At 44.3% G+C, this 23,053-nt stretch overlaps 1 protein-coding gene across 1 annotated transcript in view; it reads right to left on the reverse strand.

The window, feature by feature from the left end:
• fasn (fatty acid synthase) overlaps nucleotides 1–23,053 on the reverse strand; it is a 55,903-nt gene that overhangs the window by 18,605 nt on the left and 14,245 nt on the right. The window contains exons 7-13 of the mRNA XM_022765992.1: nucleotides 21,893–22,008; nucleotides 21,568–21,702; nucleotides 20,643–21,105; nucleotides 19,905–20,092; nucleotides 19,111–19,300; nucleotides 18,839–18,933; nucleotides 18,129–18,263 (exon numbers count right to left, since the gene is read on the reverse strand). Coding sequence (XP_022621713.1) covers nucleotides 18,129–18,263; nucleotides 18,839–18,933; nucleotides 19,111–19,300; nucleotides 19,905–20,092; nucleotides 20,643–21,105; nucleotides 21,568–21,702; nucleotides 21,893–22,008 — 1,322 coding nt within the window. The remainder of the gene's footprint in view (nucleotides 1–18,128; nucleotides 18,264–18,838; nucleotides 18,934–19,110; nucleotides 19,301–19,904; nucleotides 20,093–20,642; nucleotides 21,106–21,567; nucleotides 21,703–21,892; nucleotides 22,009–23,053) is intronic.

Raw genomic sequence — 23,053 nt, forward strand, 5'->3', positions numbered from 1 at the left:
TGAACTTTCATTAATATAATCTTACGCTTTCCTTTTAATTATATCTCAGGGACTCAAAGTCATTGTAATATATAGATGTTGTGCTATGTTTTCAGAATTTCAACTCAGCATGAAGTCTATTAAATAGAAGGTCGTGGTTCTTATTGCACAGACTGATCAAGGTAGCCGCCCTACCGTCAGGCCAGCGTTCGATCCCCGACTGGTGAGTACCAGCAATCCCTCTCAGCTAACTGACAACTCAGGAAGCCCCTCCTCCCGCCCACGACCCACCAGCGCAACTCAACCCCCATCTGGCTCTGCTTACAAGCCTCGCTCCGACTACCCACGCATCAACCAACCTGGTGAGCCCCTGCTATTTCTCCAGGAGGCGCTCAGTTCTGTTCCCTTGAAACGCTGATCCCTGTGGAGACTTCAGCGCCTCCCGCTCTGTGCAGAGTGTAGACCTGATTCAAGCAATCAGCAAGGCTTGTTTGACAGGATCAACAACTCGTCAACACATACAATAATCCAGTGAACGCAAGTATCTGTAGGTGTCGCATCAGTCCTTACCTCACCTGCGATCCTATTCACTTCTATACACATTCAACTCGACCGTCTAAGTCTAGTCATCAATAATATACTTCTTGCTATAGATCATCAACCGAGGCCTGATATACATAGGCTCAGAGTATATCAAACACCTATAATGTTGATGGATGGTGTTTAGGCTTTTCTTAGGACCTAACCAGTACCCACATGGTCAGTGCACACAACTCCTAAGACATTTTTCATCTAGTATGTATTGAGCATTCGGTTTATAATTCGTATTCGTACCTCAAGATGATTTGAACTGCGAAATCCAAGTAATTACAGATGATCTTATGATTTTCTTCCACATTTATATCTCTCGCTTTAATGAAGCAAAGAAAACAAACAACTGTTTCTCTTATATACACTCATTTAACTTTGAATTTGTGCTGGAGGCCAGGTGAGCTCTAAGGCAATTTCAATGGCTGGCGACAAGTTCCTCAGTAGGCCGTAAAGGAAGTTAAAATGGCAGGTGATTCCTGCGCCTGGTTTAACTCAACACAAAGCTGTATTAATAACTGTAGTGCGTGTTCGCCATGAAAGAAAAGTTGTGATTTATAGGACAGTTTCTTCATGTTTAAAAAGATTCTGAGAGCAATTCTTCTCATTATGAACATTCAGATTTTCCATCTGTCTGTGTTTCTGCACAGGCCCTCTGATAGCGCGCGACGCTCAAGCACAGCATGTTTATCCTCCCTTGATGAAGGAGGCCATGCCAAGACAACTGAGAGTTCCTTTCTCACAAACATTGGCAAATATCTACAATGAACAGGTCAGTGAAGCCTACTCGTTCATTCAGTGGATGTGTGGGTCTGTGTGTAAGATTTGTTAAACATTACTCTGTGATCACTTATATGAATCCTTTTTGAATATCACTCTCTTTAGTCGTCTTAATGTGAAGATGTAACAACCTTGCCCGGTCGTGAAGTACCCGACATGTGTGCCGGTGGGACCCCTTTGATCTCTCCCTTAGGTGAACTGGCCACATGGCTCAGACTGGATGTCCCAAGGTCCGAGGATTCTCCCTTGTTCAGGAGGATCTGCAACTTGCTGCACGTCTATAACAATAGTAAGAAATACAATCCGGAATCAATTAAGCAATCAACAAGAATTGCAACTCCGCATCTGTCTTTGTTGATTATATTTTTGATTATTTTTTGGTACACTTTTGGTTCCTGTATCCAAATACAAGATAAACCCAGAGTCTGCAGACTATTTTACCTGATTTGGCACTGCATTGATGGGCGGGCGTCCTCTATCGTGCGACTAACGGAGTATAACCTTGGATGGCTGGCCTGGCGTAACCTTTCTGAAGACGTCTGGGAAGCCGTCATGGAAACAACCCTTAACTTTTGAGGACCGTGACCATCCACAGAGTTACACTCACTACCAAAGTCGGTGAGAGAGAGCAGCATCTTGGATGGTGATGGACTGATAGCACATGTTTGACTCTGCCAATCCTCAGTCTGTTTTTGGGGCTCTCTTTCTTTTCTCTTCCACCTCTCTAGTTGCTCTCAGCTCCTTGCGTTGGGGATGATGTGCGTCTCAATGCCTGCACAAAGCAGGTTGTGAGGTTTTTCGAGACGAAAACTGGGCCGTCAGCTATAAGTAGTCTTTCTATTCGGTAAATAGTGTGTTTGGACGGCAGACATCCAGTCTGTCACGTCAAGAGAAAACTCCCCAGGATATAAATTATGATATTGTAAGAATTAAAGAATGAGAAGCTGTACAAAGTGTTGCTCCGAAAATGGCTGCTTCTGGTTCCGAAGATACCACACACACACACACAACACACACAACTACACACACACACACACATCACCACATGCAGTAGGATGTCTCTGCTGGCTTTGGTTTTTCTTATTACTTTATACCTCGTAAACAAAAGTCCTTCGTCAGGAGGTGGGAAATCGTGATTGAGTTTAAAATATTCAATATTCTCCACAATGAAACAGACAGGCAGCAAGTTAGAGCTAGACAACACCAACAGAAACATGAAAATGGATTCACATGTGATTCTCAAGGTAAGGTGAGCCTGTCTGAGGACGCAGCCCTCGATTTGCTGATTTCGCAGTCAGATAAGTCAGTCGGAGCTTGCCAACGCAAAACAGTGACCCCACAATGAAGCTTGACGCAAAATATATCTACGAAAGAGCTGCGCCATGCGCGCTACGATACGGCAAGACTTCCAAGGACAATCTTGAATCCACAACGCAGTAACAGTGAGTGTGTTTCTTTTTGAAGACAGTGATATTATAATCTAATAATACTTTTTCACTCTATCCCAGCGCCAGCTGCTAATTAGTGATCTGGTTGCTTGTACAGTGTTTTTTCTTATGCGCCCGCGTCATGATGTGCTGTTTCCAGGAGACAGCGGGAAGCTGCAAGTGGACCGCGGAAACTGGGTGACCTTCCCTGGACAGCATGCTGCAAAATCGATCGGTGTCGGCTGTCAGGTTCGTAGTCCTGCGTTTGCGACCAGAATCCGCTCAGTGTGTGTTATCCCACCGTCCATTCAAGGAGAAGATTGCGAGAGTACCACTGATGGAAAGAAGGTGTGCTGGTGTGTGTGTAGTGTGCGTGCGTGCGGGTGCGTGCGTCGCGTGCGTGTAACATGTTTACCTTCAGAAAGTATTAAACCTCACATTCAAAATTTTCTCTTATTTCCTAGCTGTGGGTGTCCACGTTAAACCGTTGCCTTGACACACATTGTTTGCGTGGAGTCCAGACTCTTGGTCTGCACGCCATGTGGCCCCGCGGTCAGGCAGCAAGCAGGCAGACGCCCCCCACCTTTGAGAGTATTGTGTTTTTGTTCCGCTACGTGGAGACAGGAGTGCCTGACAGCCCAACGGCGAAACTTCGCAGAGCAGCCTGAAGACTCTGCAAAGCGTCGAACAGATGAAAACCGTCTGTACGTCTCTTGTCGCTGCGATGCTCTGCATCCTTCACCTTACAGCTTCTTAGGAAGCAGTTATATGCACAGACTTCACGTGCTTTAATGATTTAGTTTAAATTACAGTAATTTATAAGATACACTTAACTTTGTAACACTAAGTTTTCAATGTAGTGTTTCCACGTAGTGTTACATATTGTCGAAGTAGGGCTGCAAATATCATTGTCTCAGCATTGTGCAGCAGGCACCACTAGAATCAGCAGACAACCGTGTCAAATCTAAAGCAAATTAATTCAACCACATGATGAATACTTTTTCTGTTGCTTCACACAAGAAAAACTCGCACTGTTCTCATTTTCCAAAACAGGTATTTCCAAGGCATACCCGTACTGTTTTTTCATCATTGTAAATATATATGGCAAAAAAAATATTGCGCAATGTTCAGTTATTTTAACAGAGAGTAAAGAGTTTTAAAAAGGTTGTCTCACTTATTGACAAAAACTGCTGAGCTTGCCACCACAGATTTTATCACAAAGTCATTACAAGCCCAAAGCACCAGGGGTCCTAAACACACCTATGTTAATCTTTAGTCTGATCATCAGCACATAGTGTTCTGTAAATCGTTTTTGTTAAAACCACTCGTTTATGCCAGCAACAACACCAAAGTAGCCATTTAGTGCTTTTAAAGGAAAAATCATACATGATGATTAGTATTAAATGAATAGTCCAAAGATAGTTTTCTGATTATTTCTATATATACGGTCAACAAAAGAAATGATCTCTTTAGCTGAATTGGTTTATGTTATTCTTGTTATTGCTTTTTTGCGTGCCTAACACTTGTAATTGGCTTATTGGTTTTTAGTTCGTTTTAGAGATGCTTTTTTTTTTATACTTGTTTCTGTAAGCAGTCAAAACCATCGATTTTCTAATTGCAATTTAAGTCAAATCCTAAAAATAAAACAAAATTGTTTCTTTCTTTGGCATCATCTGCATCAACATATACCTTCTATAACGCTATCACCCACTCTCTCCAATCTAGGTTTAATCCAGCAAGGACTGCAGCGAAAGTTTGGCCCTCACGGAGTCAAGCTCTCCATCCCCGGGCTTACCAAGGGAAAGCGACAGCCCTGTTCCCAGCCTGACCCTCTGCTAGTCTCCTGTATGTTGTCGGTCGGCTGGCTGGCCTGTACTCCTCTTGCACCCTATGGTGTGGGGCTGAACGGGATTTCACTGAGAGCATTCAGGCAGGTAAAAAACCAGACACTTGGGGGTGTGTTGTGGTTTTACATAATAATACTGCACAGCTTCACTTGCGCCCGTTTATCCCACATTTGGAAATCCATATTGCTTGTCCATTTTTCAAGTCAAAGCACCGTTCAAGTCCATTTCCTGATTACACACGTGGTGTCGGTGATAGTGTGTGTGTGTGTCAAGTTGGCTGAGCGGAGCAGATCTATCTAGTACAGAAGAGGCGGCGTTGTCGTCTCACGGTACTAGACCGGCGTGGAGTGGCCTGCCTCGACCCACCCCGCCCTTCAGATCACTGCCTGGTGATGGTGATTCGATGGGGGTGAGTGACAGCAATGTGACACTGGGCAACATCATTGGGTGTGGTGTGTTATGATGGGCTGGGTGTTACATAAAGCCTAATAGAAAAACAATCGGATAGATTTCATCAAATGACAGATAAATTCAGTTCTATATCAATCCCACTCACTTCACTCTTGTATACCCTTGTCACCAGGACTTTCCACGACTGCCCAGCAGAAGGCTATTCCTGCGTCGTGGTTGCCCAAAGGATCCTCAACATCCAGCCCATGCTGCATGGGACTACACATGCCACGGCGACAATCTGGATGGTGTGATGTGTGGTGTCATGTATTGACGACGCGGGCGGCGGCGACCAAGCCAAAAAACACTGAAGAATGCGTGAACAAGTCCACTCCCCCACCGATTCTTTCCGGATTCGGGCACAACAATCCCCTGACGGGTTCTCCGCTCACATCACTAAATAAGTAGTGAAGCATACGCAAATTAACCTGGCATTGCGCGGCTAACCACGCCTGGCGGCCTCTAAGGAAACGATATATTTGGTATACGCCAGATCTGCTGGTGGTAGATATAATCTGTGTTTCATAATGCTTATCTGTGAGGGCACCAAGGCCAAGGACGGTCTTGTTCTTCTCCACACCTACTGAAGTGGAGGGACTCTTTGGAGGGCAGGCCGTCGCTGTGCTCTCGAGCACTCAGATCAGCAGCCCAAAGGCTCCTCACACAGTCAGTGGCCCGGTGTGGGGGTTCATGAAGATCCAGGTTGCCGTCGCCGTGCTAGTGTTTTATACCAGGTCTCTCGTGTGGAGTGTGTGGTGGTGGTGATTAGAGGAGGGCACCGAGCGGACTCGGTAGAGAAAGCTGGCCATCGTTGGAGAAAGACCTGCAGGGATGCAGAGGGTGAAGAGGGTTGAGACTGATGCTATTGTGCATTTGGATGCACATTTATGCCTGGTAATTCGTTTTTATATTAGGTTTTAGTAGTATACTCGTTCTTAACCTCCAGGGACTTTGGATTAGCAGCCATGCTGTTCTCCAATGGTAACGACAGTAGCATCATCAGGTCCACCAAGCTGTCTTGAGGCGGTCCAGGGTCAAAACAAACGGGGTCTTAAGGTCAGGCCCTCTGTCTCAGCATCCCTCGTCCATGCAGCAGGACCGCCAGCCTCTTCTCTACGTTGCTCCAGCGTAGAGTTGTTCGTCATTTGCCCGTATGCAGCTGCCAAGGCTGCTCAGAGCAGGGCGTCAGTCGCGCGTGTACATCAGGGTGCAGCATGGGAGCCTTTGAAAGGAACTCAGGGCATTGAGGTAGCAACAGGTTCGGCAGTCATGTATGTCCCCTTGTTAAGGCCCAGGGATGGAGAGCCTTTGACTCCGTTGGATGGCAACTTTCGCATGAGTCTGTGGATTACCTAGATGGAGAGTGTTGGGTTGAGGGATTCGTATAGATTATTGTGTGATGCAGATGTTAGTGCGAAGAAATAGAAAATTTTTGTTTCTACTATTTAATTAGGATTTTGATAATTTATTAAATGCATGTGAAAATTATGTTTGACTTGCTTTTCACATCAGTATATATACGATACAAATAGAAAACAAAACACAAGGACTAAAAACAAAGCTACAACATATGTTTTGGTTAGTGACCCATATACTGAAAAAGGCCAAATAGACTCGATGTGTGTTGAGAATAAACTCATGAAACAAACCTTAAGCTAAAACTGTTATCTATCTTCTCGTCTTAATGACAGAAGCATTTCAGAAACGATATAACTATCCAAGGAAACTTCTTATGAACTATATCATGCTGATGTAAATACTGTTTATCGTCTTTATTTTTTGTTCTGTTAACCCACATATGTACTTGTGCGATTATGTTGCTAGCATCAAAAAACACAGTGTGTATTAACAAACACAGTTTATAATAGACTATAGTCGTGTGATGAGATCTAGCTGTATCCTCACAGGATTTAGAACGTATGTATTGTAGAAGATGATGTAAGGACCCCCCTGCGTGGCTTTGGGTCTGGGTATCGAACCTTTTTGAGTAAATACTAACGAGTGGTCGATCTTCAAGTAGTTTGCTTTGCAATAACCTGATACGAATAACCTTTTTTTAAACCCTTCTTAACTCTTCTCGGATTAGAGTATAACTCCATTCCACTATTTTTAATTCTGCGCATAATATATTACAATAATGCTAAAATACGTGTGGCTTTGACCTTAAGTGCTGTGAGTTGGTATTATTGGGAAAGATTGGAACAAGTGCGGAGTGTTCTATACTTGTAGTTGTGAAACGACCAGAAAAACAGACTCAGTATCATCATGTGTGGAGATATTATATTTGCTCTTTTATTTGACACGTTCCATGTCGACCATTCTAATTCATCCTCTCTGCACTCTCGAATGTCTGAAGGCCGCCGCATATATTGTGCTGCGTCTGAGTGATAGTGCTATAGCGCTCTTACTTCAACCTATGAACAAGGCTATTAATCATGTAATGAACACCTATAGTGTAAAAATACCCCTAGATAGTAGGTGATGTACCTCATGCTATAGGTTACCCGTGTTTATATTCTATAAATAATACATATAACAAAACCACGTAAAAGACCCTGTGCCATTTTACAATCCTTCCGCTTACGACATCTTAGAAGTCAAGACACGGAGGTCCTGAGAGACCCAGAGATTTGTCCTACTTGTACCCCAAGAAGAACATATTACGTGATCACATGAGTTTCTAACCTTCACCACTGCGCAAATTTCAACATAACCCACAAGCCGAGGACGGAATATGTGGACACCACAGTGTAATATCCTTTCCATTATGTGTTTGTCGAAAATTGAAAGAGTAGTGAGAATGGCCGGATCGGAATGGACCGCGGTTTCACCACCGCCAACAGCTGCAGTTGTAGGACAGCTTTCTTCAGCACAGCCAATAGGCTCTTATAAGCACCAGACAATTCTCACACATGAAGATTTATATTCATGCTCTCACCTCGTTGCAGAGCAATGGGGAGTATCAAAGCTCCATCATCTGCATGACTCCTTGTTCTAGAGTGATTTGTCAACACGATTGGCTGATGTAAGAGAGCAAAACATGACTCCTCGTCCCGATAGCCTCGGAGGGGAACAAGAGACACTAACACCTGTCACAGCGTGAGGGGGGTGTGCCCTGCTGCTGCCGACGGCGTGGATACAGATGGAAGCAGCGGCCACATGTGAGCGTGCAGACCACAGATCTGACTCCACCGGGCATACCAATGTTGTCAAGGCACGGGGGTTTACGTGGACACCCACAGCTAGGGAAAATAAGAGAAAAAATTGTTGAGATGTGAGGTTTAATACTCTCTCCTTGTGAAGTAAACATGAAGTACGACGCTCACATCTGTGACTGGCTGGAATATGAATGAGAGACAGGACGGGCGGTTTCAGCGCCGAGACGCCTCCCAGGTGAAGGAATAATACACAAATCCCTCTCAGCTTGTTCGAACAATCACACACAATCGCACTACCAAGACGACGCGTTAGAAAATAAACCCTTCTGTCCCATCCACACTAGCTACATAGCGCACGATACCTTCTCACTATATCATGAAGACCACTTGCTGCGAGCTTCTTGCTAAAGCTTAAAATAACAACGAACACCAACTGTGAGACGCGATTTGAAAACTGAAATTCCTTGCTAAATCCACAGACACATAACACACACGTAGATTCAGTAGCGAGCTACAATTTCAAAAGTCCAGCTCGCTCACTCCACAACGAATCTCTAATTCTGCCTATAAATCATCATTCTGAAGGTCTCGCACACCCTCCTTAAACTGTACACGAGCACGATATCTTTGGTACGCAGCAAATCCGGTGTCTCTATGCAATGTTCTAAGCGCACAATTTTTCGGCTCGCTACGCAGCTTCACCGCTGTCGTCCTACGCAAATACAATCAGTCACGCTATTGAACCACGTGTGGCGGATGACCATTTTATAGACAGACTCAGCTGCCACGGAGCCAGGCCCCCGCGCCGCGGCGAAGCACACGGCCATCAAAAGCTGCCTCGAAGACAGCATGTGGGCGGGAAAGCAACCAGAGGTCTATTGATTACATTGACGAGCTGTGCTAACACGATGTTGTGGTTTATAAAAGTGAAAAGTCATTTATATAAGGTAAAAATCAATAAAATCACTACAAATAATATAATATCTCACTGATCTTCAAAAATTGAAACTACAACACAGTCCTCACTGTTTTACCTGTCGTTGTTGGATTCAATTGAGTTCGGAGATGCGCGCTAGTCGTAGGCGTCTCGAGCGCGCTCTCTTTGTAGTATCATGTGCCGTCAGCTTCATTTTTGGGGTTCACTGTTGTCGGTTGGCAAGCTCGGACTTATGCTGACTGCGGAATGAGTTCGAGGGCTGCGTCCTCCAGAAGCTCACCTTACCTGAGAATCACATGTGAACATTTCATTTTCCTGTGGTGTTGTCTTTGCTCTAAACTTGCTCTGTTCTGTCTTGTGGAAATATGATCAGTAAGACGTCAGTTTTCACATTTCCACACCTCTGCTGATGAGGAACTTTTTGTTACGAGGTATAAAGTAATAAGAAACCAAGCGAGAAGCGGCAGAGAAGGACATCCCTCTGTGTCGGGGTGTGTTGTGTTGTGGTGTGTGTTTGTGTGTGTTGTGTGGTGGTGGGTGGAGTGGCTGCGGAGCGAGAAGGGCAAGCATTGTTTGGAGCAACCCTTTGTACAGCTTTCATTTCTTTTCGACAATATATAATTTATGTATGGCTGGTGGTGGAGTGTGCGTCGTACAGGGGGACATGATGTCTGGCGGCGTTCAAAAACTACAGATATGAAAGTGAGACTAGCGCTACCGGCTGACGGCCAGCGTTGCCGTTCTCTGAAACCTCAAACCTGCTGTCAGGCATGAGACGCACTCAAAGGTGCACGGAGCCTAGACTGAGACAGAGAGTGAAGAGAAAAAGACAGAGAGGCAAAACAATGGGATGAGCGAGTAGTGTCAAACAGTTCATCAAGCTCCATCGCGTGATGGCGGTGAATGCTGCTCTCTCTCACCGGGTCTTTGGTGGATGGTAGCTCTGTGATGTCCGTCCTCAGAGATTGAAGTGGTTGCCGATGGACGGCTCCGGCAGAGCTCTCAGAAAGGGGGTACGCCAGGCCGAGGCACATGGGGTAAGCGCCCGTTGGCCGGAGTAGATGACGCGCGCTGATGCGAGATTGCGAAGTGTCCAATCAGTAATAGGTGTGTGTGAGTACTGCGTTGTAGTGTCTGTTTTGGATACAGACCAAGTGGTTCAAAATAAATAACAAAGATGCAAAAAGACAGATGCGGAGGTGGAGTTGCGTTTGACTCCGGATGTGTATTTCTATAACCAGTTATAGACGGTGGCAGAATTGGATCCTCCTGAACAGAGGAGAAATCCTCGACTTGGGAACATCCCAGGTGCTGGAGCATGGTCCCAGCTTCACCAAGGGGGAGTCAAAAGGCTGGCGGCGGGTCCCAACCGGCACAGCATCATCATCGACACTACTCATTACTCACTGCTATCTCATGTCGACAAACACCTGATGATCTATCTAACATCATTATTCCAAATCAGGAGGCCGGGGCGAGGAGCGGTGTTGTTACTTCTTCAGACATTGACGCAGTAAGAGGATGTATCAACAGCTAGGTATCTTCCACTACTATAGTGATCAGAGAAACTCTCTACCAAGATCTTTACACCTCTGTCCAAAGTAGTCCATTATGTCGGAAACATAAGTTGGCAGGCAAGTCACTGACCATGTTTCATGATTTATGATTTTGTGCAAAATTGTTTTGTGAGGAAGATGTCCTAACTCCATACAGTGTTATTGCATATTTTGAGCCAACCTTCTATTCTAAACGTATAAGTGCTTTAAGAGGGAAAAACAAGTAGCCAAAAAATATATCTGCTCGACTACATTGGAGTGAGCATGAGCCTATCGGAGGTATTGGCCAGCTGTGCAGAAAAAACACAGATGGAAAATCTGAAGTTCATAATAAATTTGCTTCAGCTACATTTCTGACGTCTAAAAACATGTAAGACCCATTCATAGGACAAGCAGAGCGAATTTTTCAAAATGAATTAAAAAAGAGCCCGCACAGACTCCAGTTTAATAGCCTACACGTGATGAGAGTTAGAAACATGCCGGGAATATTCACTTGCATTAACTGTCGGCCTATATATCTCTTAAATGGTTACAAACAGTGTACAAATGTCGCATATAATGTCGTCTATAGAAACACTCGAACCTCCCCGGAGAATGGCTCCAGCCCACAAATTCAAGTAATTGAGTAGCATTTAAGTTAGACAGATATTGGATACTCGCTTCATTTAAAAGAATTAGCATTTAGCATCTCAGCAGGCACATCCGAGGATTTAGAGCCACTGTTTCTGCATGCTGACTCATATGGCGTCGACACACACAACCACAGAACGTAGACGTCTCAAACATCCCGTAAGTTGTTTCCTACCAGTTGGGCTATCTTACTTTAGTAAGGCACCCTACTGGCCAACATTGCTGTCTATCCTCGAGCCCTGTTAACACCCTTCGACAAGATTGTTATGATTAAAAACACCAATTCCAGGCGTGCGACTGTACGTCACACGGCTCCAGGATGTAGCTCGTAGCAAACGTACACTCTAGACCCGGTCTGCTCTTCATGTGCGTGGTGTGCTTATTGTTTTGTTGTCCTGTGGCACGCAACATCTCTGGCTCTCCTAAAGCGGTTAACTGAGCACGAGGGAAGAGCGTGTCGCCAAGCCCGACACATCCATTCTGCTTCCCAATCCATGCCACAGCAGAGTGTTCCTGCTGTATGACATCCTGATTGTGGGTTCTTCACATGGATGAACAGAGAACTCGGGGTGACAAAGGTGTGCTCACCATGTACTTGTTTATTACTGTAGCCAAACGCGTAAGAATTCCAAACCATGATGGCCTGAACGTGGTAAGTAAATATATCCTAGAGCCGATGATGTTAAAGTCCCTCTAGTACAAGACTCTAGCACAGCGTCCTGGTAGGCTTTCCATGAACCAAACACGAAAGCTGTTGTTAGACATTTGTGACAAAGAATAACCACCTTTTCTATTTGCAGCGCTTTGAGACTCAACATATCTGAGATCAACCCAATGACATACTCAATAACTCCCACCCAGACAGTTCTTATGATACTGCTACTATATCGCTCAATGATTACCTCAAAAACTAAAAACAAACACAATGAAAATCAATAATGCATAAATGAACCTTAGAATATGAAGAATATGGAATATGATAAACCATTACTCTAGATTATTTATCATGTACACTGATCATATAATGTGAGCCTAATAGATAGCATTACTTGCCATTAACTTGAGATAATATGTATAACTAAAAAAAAGAGTAATTTAGAGCGGAAATAGAAAGAAAGTAACTGATCTATAATCACATACGAAATATAGCTCTAACACCTTACGCAAGGTCGCTGTAGTGCCACTTGGCTGTGCACTCCGCAAGATCCTACCCGATGGTCTCTCAGTGTTCACACTCACTTGCTGCGTGCTGCTGAAAACAGCAGAGCTACGTACCTTCTTCAGAGCAGCCAGCAGGTTGGGGAGCATTGGAGGCCAGTGTAGTAGGAATGGAAGCAACGCGCAGCGCTGCGCACCCTTTTCGCAATCACTCCCTGCTCATTTCAGCTCCGACACAATTTAGCGATTCGCCATTCCTGATGAAATACACCACCACATCTGTCAGGATTACATTCATTCCTGCACCTGGGACCTAATCACTACCAGCCAATGTAACCCATGCCTTTACAATTAGTAATACAGTTGCTATATGTTTTGTTACAACCTGACTTTTTGTATATTGTTTAAAGCATATCCTGAAGCATGTTTTTCGTGTTGTTACTGCTATGTTAGATAACAACTAGCTGTTGGGCCAACTAACTAGTTGTGCTTCACTTCATTTCTTGTCTTTCTTCCAGAAAAAAAGTTCTGCAATTTCTAATCTAAAAGGAACGTCTTGCTAATTTGCCTGACTAGAATTAGACCACTCGATTATTTATGTGCAAAAATAGCACTTTCCCACTGTAGTACTCAGCAAAAAGCACCCGGCAACCTTTACAGTCTGCTCATGGAAAAAACTTTTCCAACTATTGCAAAGAATACGATTACACATTTGTAAAATTAAGCAATTATAAAACCAAAACCAACTCCCCAGATGTGTTCAGTGTTGTCAGACTGTGAAAGTTCATGTTCTCTATGTTAATGTCTCTACAAAACGACACAAGGCTGACAAATGTCGCACTGAGGACCGGAGATGTTGACGGTGTGCCTCGGCGTTGTGGCAGGGCGGGTACCACTCCCTGACTTGAGGACTCCACTGACGACTCGTCGATGACCACTCTCTGTTCCAAAAGCTCAACGCTCTTTTCTGACTAAACCACCCACGGTGACCAAAGCGTAATACATGTGCAATACATAGCTTTATAATTAAATAGTGAAAAACTAAATAGCAGCTTCTAGTCGCAAGGTCTTTATTGGCGCTTTTTAAGGTCATTTGTTAAATCACCTATCGTAGTGTGTCTGTAATTTGTGCATTATTTCATCGCACCAGGCTTCTGCTAGGCACTTACTTCCTAGAGTGAGCTACGAAAATACAAAGGTGGGCTCTCTCCTCTCTTACCAACTCTTTAGCAGCCGATGCCGTGCCTCTGAACGACTGATGACCAGGTTTGCCTCCGCGTCTCAAGTGTGCTCAGACTCGACCTCCTCTTCGTAGCGTCACGCCAAGGAATCTCACCATCCAGACAGTGGCGGTGAGGGAGACGCGTCGGCGTTACTGACTCCAGGGCAGGCCATGACTGTGTCATCACAGGACCGTGCTATCGTTGCTCCACACCCTCTCGGGCCTCCGCCCCACCCCACCTATAGCTCGACGCCACGGACTCGTAGTGAACTCCAAGCTACATCGTGTAAAACAATTCCTTTAATTTTGCACACAGAACCAATAGATGATCCTAGCAATAAGCGGTTGTGATCTTTAATACCCTATAACAGTTCGCCCAACAAGTTCTCACAACGACACTGAACCTGACCAAGAGACAATTCAAATTCAAAACAACATATCTACATTTTTTTCTTATCCATTCTATTGCTCTAATGTAATAATAATAACTAGACCAAATGAACTCTAAGGACATTTTTCCCTCTCTTTGGATTGGTCCAGGAGCTGCAGTCTGACCAGAGCTGGAGACGTGTATAGAGGAGTCGACTAGTGGAACTCCTGAAAAATCGATTAACTGTACGCTTCGCTTGTTGGTTCCTCCTACAATCTGCGCGACAGACTAAGAGTCTACCACAGCTCGTACAGAAAAGTCGTCTCACAATAACCATTCTCTGCTTGCTCCTTTAAGTAAAATTGACCTACATCAGAAGTTATAAAACCTTTGTTATATATGTTAATCGAAAGTGCTGTTCTGAGAAGGTCAAAACCATCGGTTTTGGATGAAGAATTAATGATTTTTTCACGGAGAAAAAATATAAACACTCACATAAACCCAGGCTTCTCATATCATCTCTAGTCCTCAGTGCACACGATGCCTAGCTATGTGCCTGAATAAAGATGAGCAAGTACACACAATTCAATATATGCTCTAATAAGTAAATCACCTACAAATAACTCATGATTATTTAATATGCTGAAGTTGAATTCTCTAGTACTGTGCAATGATGTTGTCCTTTTGTGATGGGAGTTATTTAAGGTGTGTGGAACACATAATTTTACAATATACTCAACATGTATTATAGAGCTCTCATATTTTCATATTTCACTCGTACTTTTTTACATTCTTAAAAGTAGATTATAACAGCGTACTGCCTCAGTTAGCATGGGCCCCACGGTTTCACACCGATTCATCGATTCCTCTCTACCTGATTAGGACAGCGAGTCCGACAAAGGCGTTCAGCCGTGAACGGCTTGTCTTTCAAATGTGGTTTCGTCAGCCCTCCATCAGCATCGAGACAACGACCAGGCCGCTGTCCTTCAGCCCGTGTCTGACCGCAGGATGGACTCTCTTGATTCTCCTGCCAGCTGCATTGAGACTGCGGCCAGTTCCTGCCCACTCGCGGTGCCCCAGTACCTGTCCGAATACCATAGCACAGCACACACCTCAGCTAAATTAACCGAAACAAAACAGGCTACACCACTACAGAAGAGACCTACCTGTCGTTCAACTACTTTGTTGGATCTTCTTCTTTCTGTTGAAACCACAAATAACACAATAATTGATATCAATCGTTTCACTTTTAAAAATTGAACAATGCAACAAAATATTACCAAAATATTAATACTGATAATTAGAGTGCTTCCGAGGAATATTACCATCCATTTCTTCTTTCTCCGATGCAGATCATATTTGGTTTTATTTGTCCTGGTTTTTAGAATAAATGCCTCTGCAGATTTCTGTGTCCCCAATACAATGGATGTGAATGGATTTTTTATTTGTAGTTACTCACAGCATTGAAGATGACATTTAACAAAAATCACTAGCAACAGAGAAACTAGGTGTCCGAATTCATCATGATTATATCCACAAGACTGAACTGGCGAACTGTTTTTTTTGGAATTTCTTTACTTAAAAACCTACAAAAAGCTCTATCGGAATATAATAGAAAGGAGCTGGCAGATCTGTATATCACCACAAAATCTTAAATCTTTAAATTTGCCTGATGACCTCACTCTGAACGACCGTGACAGAGGCGGCTGGCAGAGGCCTGGGACGCCTGCTGCACTTCCAATTGATGTTCACTTTCTGAGAGCCAATCAGAGCGTAGCCTCTGTAGGCATGGCTGCAGTTGGGAACTCCTGAACGAACTGACGTTGAGTCAGAGACAGAAAGCTATCGTGGTGGCGTGTTCCTTCCCCTTCTGGGAGCATGGCGTTCACTCGGCCTCTGTGGCCGGCCGCCAGGCCTTGAAGCAACCTGGGAAGCGTCTGCTGGGCGGCGCCTGTCGCGCAGCTGGTTTCCATCGAACGAAGAATCACCCGTGACTCGTTGAAACCGTAATCCAGGATGAGTTGATGACCTACTATGCCTCCTCGTATAGGGATGGCGGTCGACGACTTGAACCCGGCCCTCGGTGAGGGCGGGAATTCAGGATTGGGCTGTGAGTGCAGGTTGGGAGCCCAGACTCTCGCCTCCAGAGAAACAACACCTGATATGAGGATCTCAACAAGCCCATTAAATAAAAAACAAGACAAGCATTGAGGAAGCAGAATTTCATTATGGGCTGAAAATCTAAAAATCGCATTATCAAGTCCTTTGTAACATTGTATGAGTAGGATGGGGAACAGCTGAGTGGCGAGTCAAGTGTTAAACACAAGGGCTGGAAATAGGTTCTATGGGAATGTCTATGAATCTTATAAAAACCTAACATAAGACGTATGCAGATGGCAGATGTGCAGGAAAGACATATGTCACAAGGAGTGCAAAGACAATAAGGGGTTTTGAGGAAAATAGTTGCCGCTGTTTAGAGGTGTCCTGAGGGGTGGAGCTTCAGGTTACGTAACAGATCCACTGTTGAAGTGTCTGAAAATAATCAATAAACAGTTTAAGCTGCAAGACAAGAAGAAAGACAGGAAAAGGATTGGCTGTTTTTGAATCGTTTGAATTCTCACCTTTGAACAGGGCAGCCAGGACCAAGAGGGCGTTCAGATAGACCCAATGTTGGATTTGGTGGCTGGGCGATAACAGAGGCTCTCGCTTTGATTTACGAACACGCTGACAATGCCATTACCTCCTGTGGGTCCCCCAACCTGCACGTAGAGAGCCGAGGTAAGACGCTCCTGGGTGAGCCAATTTTCACATTTTAAGACTAAGAAGTGTACAGCGTGTTTTTATGAGCGAGCTTTCATGTCTCATCCAATTGATCTGTCTTCCGAATGCAAGGACCAGCATTCAAACAGGCTTTGAAGTGTGATTATGGAACTATGATGTTGTATTGCGCGAACTTTTGCCCGGTGCGTGGGCTTCGACGTACGTCCACTTGCTCATGCGTGCATATTCGCCTCCTGGTAGAGAACTGAAACCAGCCTCTGCTGCATCTCACCTGAAGAAACGTTACACCTGAGGAATAAGGAGGGGAAGAGCGTGAGAGAAGTACATCACGCCATTACTGATCTGGGAAAGACTGTTTCTCTACTCCAACCAATTCACATGACGAACCCTTCACAAGCTGATATATTCTTTAGAACTTCTCGAATTCATTTTTGAGACTGCTGTCCCTCCTGAAGCCTGTGCTTATACGACTTCATGTGATGTTGAGAGATGTTGAGGAAGTCAAGATGCCTATTGAGTTTTCTTGCTTTAGTATCTCTGGCCCAAGTTAATAAGTCGAAAAATCACCTAAAACAAGAAAGAAACCACAAACCAGTCATGTGACTATAAATAAAGTTGTACAAATTCCCGCTTTTTCAAGAATTAATCCCTGCCACTTTGTAAGATCCCCCTGAAGAGAAGCAACACCCTGTGGAGTATACTTTGACGTAGAACTACATACGCCGTAATGAGCTGGTAGTCACGTCTGTACGGTGCCTGCACCCACGATCTCACTCAGAAGATATTAAAAACCATTCTAACAAAGGGTAGTTTCTACATCTCCTCTTCAGCTTCTCTCTGGAGCTCTATTAAAACAACAGCGTTCGGTGAGCCAATCCCAAGAGAGAGGAGGCTCTGAGCTCTCTTCTGAATTGGCTGACTGCTTTTCTGAGATATCCAATAAAATAAAGCAATTTCAGTGAGTAAATACATAATGCCTATGAGCCTGGTATAATAATGGTTTAAGATATAAAGCAACCAAACTTTCATCAGGATACAAAACTCTGGACGCTAATTATTATTTATCAATGAACAATAAATGAGCCAATAAAATGTATGACATAGATAAGATACCAAAAATAACATGAAATACTGCATTTCATACATTGCTACACCAAACAGTGGTGGGAATGTGTTCCCCAGTCTACCCTGCAGTGTTCACAGCTTCACTGCTGCGTGCTGCTGAAACACAGCAGAGCTACGTACCTTCTTCAGAGCAGCCAGCAGGGTGGGAGCGATGGAGGCCATGTAGTAGGAATGGAAAGCAACGCCAGCGCTGCGCACCTCTTTCGCAAACACTCCCTGCTCCTTCAGCTCCGACACAAATTTAGCGATCGCATCCTGATGAAATACACAACACATCTGTCAGGATACATCATCCTGCACCTGGGACCTAAATCACTACCAGCCAATGTAACCATGCTTACATTAGGTAATACAGTTGCTATCATGTTTGTACAACCTGACATTGTTTGTATATTGTTTAAAGCATATCCTGAAAGCATGTTTTTCGTGTTGTTACTGCTATGTTAGATAACAACTAGCTGTTGGCCAACTACTATGTTGTTCTTCCACCTTCATTTCTTGTCTTCTGTCAGAAAAAAGTTTGAAATTTTAATCTAAAAGAGAGGGTCTTGTAATTTGCTGACTAGATTAGACACTGATTATCTATGTGCAAAATAGCACTTCCCCACTGTAGTACTCAGCAAAAAGCACCGGCAACCTTTACAGTCTGCTCATGGAAAAAAAACTTTTCCAACTTTGCAAAGAATACAGATTACACATTTGTCAAAATAAGCATAGTTATAAAACCAACACCAACTCCCCAGATGTGTTCAGTGTTGTCAGACTGTGTAAAATTCATGTTCTCTATGTTAATGTCTCTACAAAAGACAAAGGCTGACAGAATGTCGCACCTGAGGACCGGAGATGGTGACGGTGTCCTCGGCGTTGTGGCAGGCGGGGACCACTCCCTGAGGACACTGAGCCATACACTCCTTCCAGGTCAACCCTGAACACAGACAGTGAGCCAAAAAGGTAAGACATGTGCAATACATAGCTAAATAAATGAAAACTAAATGATTCTGAGTGAAGGCAATGGGCCTGTATGATAACTCTGGACACTGTGCTTATTTCATGAAACCAGCTCCTGCAACATGGTAAAGAATCACTGCTCTCTCTCTCTTACCCACTGCAGCCATGCCTCCTGGAGGAAGGTTGGCCTCCTTGATGCAGCGGCCTCTCCAGTAGGCAGCCAGGATGGCCTCAGCATGGCTGAGGGAGCCGTCGGCGTAGCCGCAGGCCAGTTCTCCCACCGAGTGTCCCACGATGCCGTCAGGCTGCAGACCCAACTTAGTGAGCAGGTCGATCTGAGCGATCTGTAACAAGGTGACACAGAACACACAGATCACTCCTAGGACTTTAATTAACAGTTCCCAAAGTCGGCACTGAACCATAAAAGAAAATCAACAACATATATTTGTCTTCAACATCAATAAATATCACAAACAATGCAAACTCTGATACTCTCTGATGGTCCAGGGGCCGTCTGAGCAGAGCTGAGACTTTGGGGCCCTGAAACTAGATTAACTGAGTTCCTGAGGGGCTCCCTGGGCCCTTGGAAAAGTTCCAGTGGCAGAAAGTGGCAAATAGTTGTTGCTCTTTCGTAAACACAGACATAACCTGCATATTATGAAGCTGCAAACATAGACATGTTTGGGTTCAGCGTGTCCCTCACTAACTGTTCATTACCGGCACCATAGCAGCGGAACATAAATGCAAGCAAATTAATTCAAGACATGACAATACATGATTTTTGTTGTCAACTTATTGTATCAGGATGATGTATCATCTATGGGATGTAGTGGGAATACTACATGAAAAGGACTAATACCTAAATACAAGTCTAAATATTTACAGCAGTACTGCCCTCAGTTAGCATGCGCCACGGTTTCCACATTCAACATTACGATTCCACTCTACCTGTATGGCAGCGAGTCCGACAAAGGCGTGAACGGTGTCTTCAAACGTGGTTTCGTCAGCCTCCATCAGCAGTCGAGACACGACCAGGCCGGTGTCCTTCAGCGCCGTGTCTGACCGCAGGATGGACTCTCTGAAGTCTTGCAGCTGCATGAGACTGCGGCCCATTCCTGCCCACTGCGTCCCCATACCTGTCAATACCATACACAGCCACACACCTTAACCCAGCAGTACACCACTTACAGAAGAGACCTACCTGTGTTCAACTACTGTGGATCTTCATTCTTTCTGTTTGAAAGCCACCAATAACAAATAATTTGTATCAATGTTCAACTTTTAAAATTGAACATGCAAAAAAATATTGACAAATATAATACTGATAAATTAGAGTGCTTCCAGAGGCATATACCATCATTTCTTCTTTCCATGCAGATCATTTCGGTTTTATTTGTCCTGGTTTTTAAATAAATGCCTCTGAGAATTTCTGTTTCCCCCAATACAATGGAGGTGAATGGATTTTTATTTGTGTTACTCACAGCATTGAAAATGACATTTAAAAAAATCACTAGCAACAGAAACAGTGTCCGAATTCTCTGATTAATCCACAAACTGAACTGGGAACTGTTTTTTTGGAATTCCTTTTACTTAAAAACCTACAAAAGCTCCTTAGATAATAAAAACAGGAGCTGGCAGATCTGTATATCACCCAAAATCTGAAATTTAATTTGCCTGATGACTCACCTGAACAGACGTACCAGAGCGGCCTGGCAGAGGCCTGGGCCTGCTGCACTTCCATGATGTCACTCTGAGAGCCAATCAGAGCGTAGCCTCTGTAGGGCATGCTGGCAGTGGGAACTCCTGAGACCTCGTTGAGCAGAGACAGAAAGCTGTCGTTGGTGGCGTGTTCCTTCCCCTTCTGGAGCATGGCGTTCACTGCGGCCTCTGTGCGGCCGCAGGCCTGAAGCAACCTGGGAAGCGTCCTGGGCGGCGCGGTCGCGTCAGCTGGTTTCTCATTCGGACGAAGAATCACGTGAACGTTTGAACCGCCAAATCCAAATGAGTTGATGCCCACTATGCCTCCTCGGATAGGGATGGGCCGGTCTACGACTTGAACCCGGCCGTCGGTGAGGGCGGGAATGTCAGGATTGGGGCTGTTGAAGTGCAGGTTGGGAGCCCAGACTCCTCGCTCCAGAGAAAGCAACACCTGTATGAGGGATTTCAAACAACCATTAAAATAAAAACAAAGACAAGATGAGAAGCAGAATTTCATTATGGCTGAAATATCTAAAGAATCTCATTATCAAGTCCTTTGTACATTGTATGAAGGAGGGGGAGGGGCGACAGGCTGAGTGGAGCTCAAGTGTTAAACACAAGGGCTGGAACAGGTTCTATGAATTGTCTATGAATCTTATAAAACCTACATAAGACGTATGTTGCAGATGCAGATGTGCAGACAAGACATATGTCAAAGGAGTGAAAGACAACGAAGGGGGTTTTGAGGAAAATAGTTGCTGTGTAGAGGTGCCTGAGGGGTGGGAGCTTCAGGGTTACGTACACAGATCCACTGTTGAAGTTGTCTGAAAATATCAATAAACATTAAGCTGCAAAAGGCGAAAAGAAAGGAAAGGAAAAAGGATGTGGCTGTTTTGAATCTTTGAATTCTCACCTTTGACAGGGCAGCCAGACCAGAGGCCGGTTCAGGATGGCCCATGTTGGATTTGGTGGAGCCGATAAGCAGAGGCTCTCGCTTTGATTTACAGAACACGCTGACAATGCCATTCACCTCCTGTGGGTCCCCAACCTGCACGTAGAGAGCAGAGGTAAGACGCTCCTGGTGAGCCACATTTTCACATTTTAAGACTAAAAGTGTACAGCATGTTTTTATGAGCGAGCTTTATGTCTCATCAATGATCTGTCTTCCGATGCAAGGACCAGCAATTCAAACAGGCTTTGAAGTGTGATTATGGAGCTAGATGGTTGTGTGCGCTGACCTTTGTGCCGGTGCCGTGGGCTTCGACGTACTCCACTTGCTCAGGCGTGATATTCGCCTCCTGGTAGAGAGACTGAACCAGCCTCTGCTGCATCTCACCTGAAGGAAACGTTACACCTGAGGGAATAAGGGGAGAGCGTGAGGAGAAGTACATCACGCCATTACTGCTGGGAAACTGTTTCTCTACTCACACATTCACATGACGAACCTTCACAAGCTGATATTTCTGTTAGAATCTGAATTTTTTAGACTGCTGTCTCTGAGCTGTGCTCTGATACGACTTCCTGTGATGTTGAGAGAATGTGAGGAAGTCAAGATGCTATTTGAGTTTTCTCTGTTTAGTATCTCTGGCCAAGTTAATTGAAGTGAAATCACTAAAAACAGAAGAAACACAACCAGTCATGTGATTAAATAGGTTGTAAACAATCAGTTTTTCAAGATTATCTGCACTTTGTAGGTCAAACTGAAAGTGAGCACACCTGTGGAGTAATAATCCCTCACTGCACGTAACTACACTAAGTACTGTAGGTCAACACAGTCTGTAAACTGTGCTGGGTGATTAATACAGACAGCTTGGGTCTGACTGCCATGTTTCTTCAGCCTTCTTTATAGTGACGTCACTGTGTTCCCAGATCTCAGCAATAAACCTAATTCAGTACAATGTTATTATTACTGATGGAGATGATTGTCAGAGCTACAAAAATAAAACACAGTCTGTTTCTCTTTATCCAGACTGCATAAAATGTAGTGAAGTGAAAGTATGACGTCCCCAAGTACAAATACCTCAAAACTGTACTTAGCTTAATACTTGAGTCAATGTACTTAGTTACATTCCACCACAACACCATTGCCTTTAGTCATCTCATTTGCTGTCAAGAAAATTCAAATTCAAATTATTTATTTATTTATTATTTATATTTATTATTTATCATTATTTAACAATAAAAGGAAGAGAGAAAAAAAAAAAGAAATTCTCCCTTTGCTTTCTGTCGCTGGAGGAGCGTGTCTGTGTTTGACTGGCAGCGGCTGAGGGGCGTGTCTGTGTTTGACTGACAGCGGCTGAGGGGCGTGTCTGTGTTTGACTGGCAGCGGCTGAGGGGCGTGTCTTTGTTTGACTGACAGCGGCTGAGGGGCGTGTCTGTGTTTGACTGACAGCAGCTGA

This window comes from Seriola dumerili, unplaced genomic scaffold (genome assembly GCF_002260705.1).
Source record: "Seriola dumerili isolate Sdu_G_001 unplaced genomic scaffold, Sdu_1.0 BDQW01000807.1, whole genome shotgun sequence".
In the NCBI taxonomy this organism is placed as follows: domain Eukaryota; kingdom Metazoa; phylum Chordata; class Actinopteri; order Carangiformes; family Carangidae; genus Seriola; species Seriola dumerili.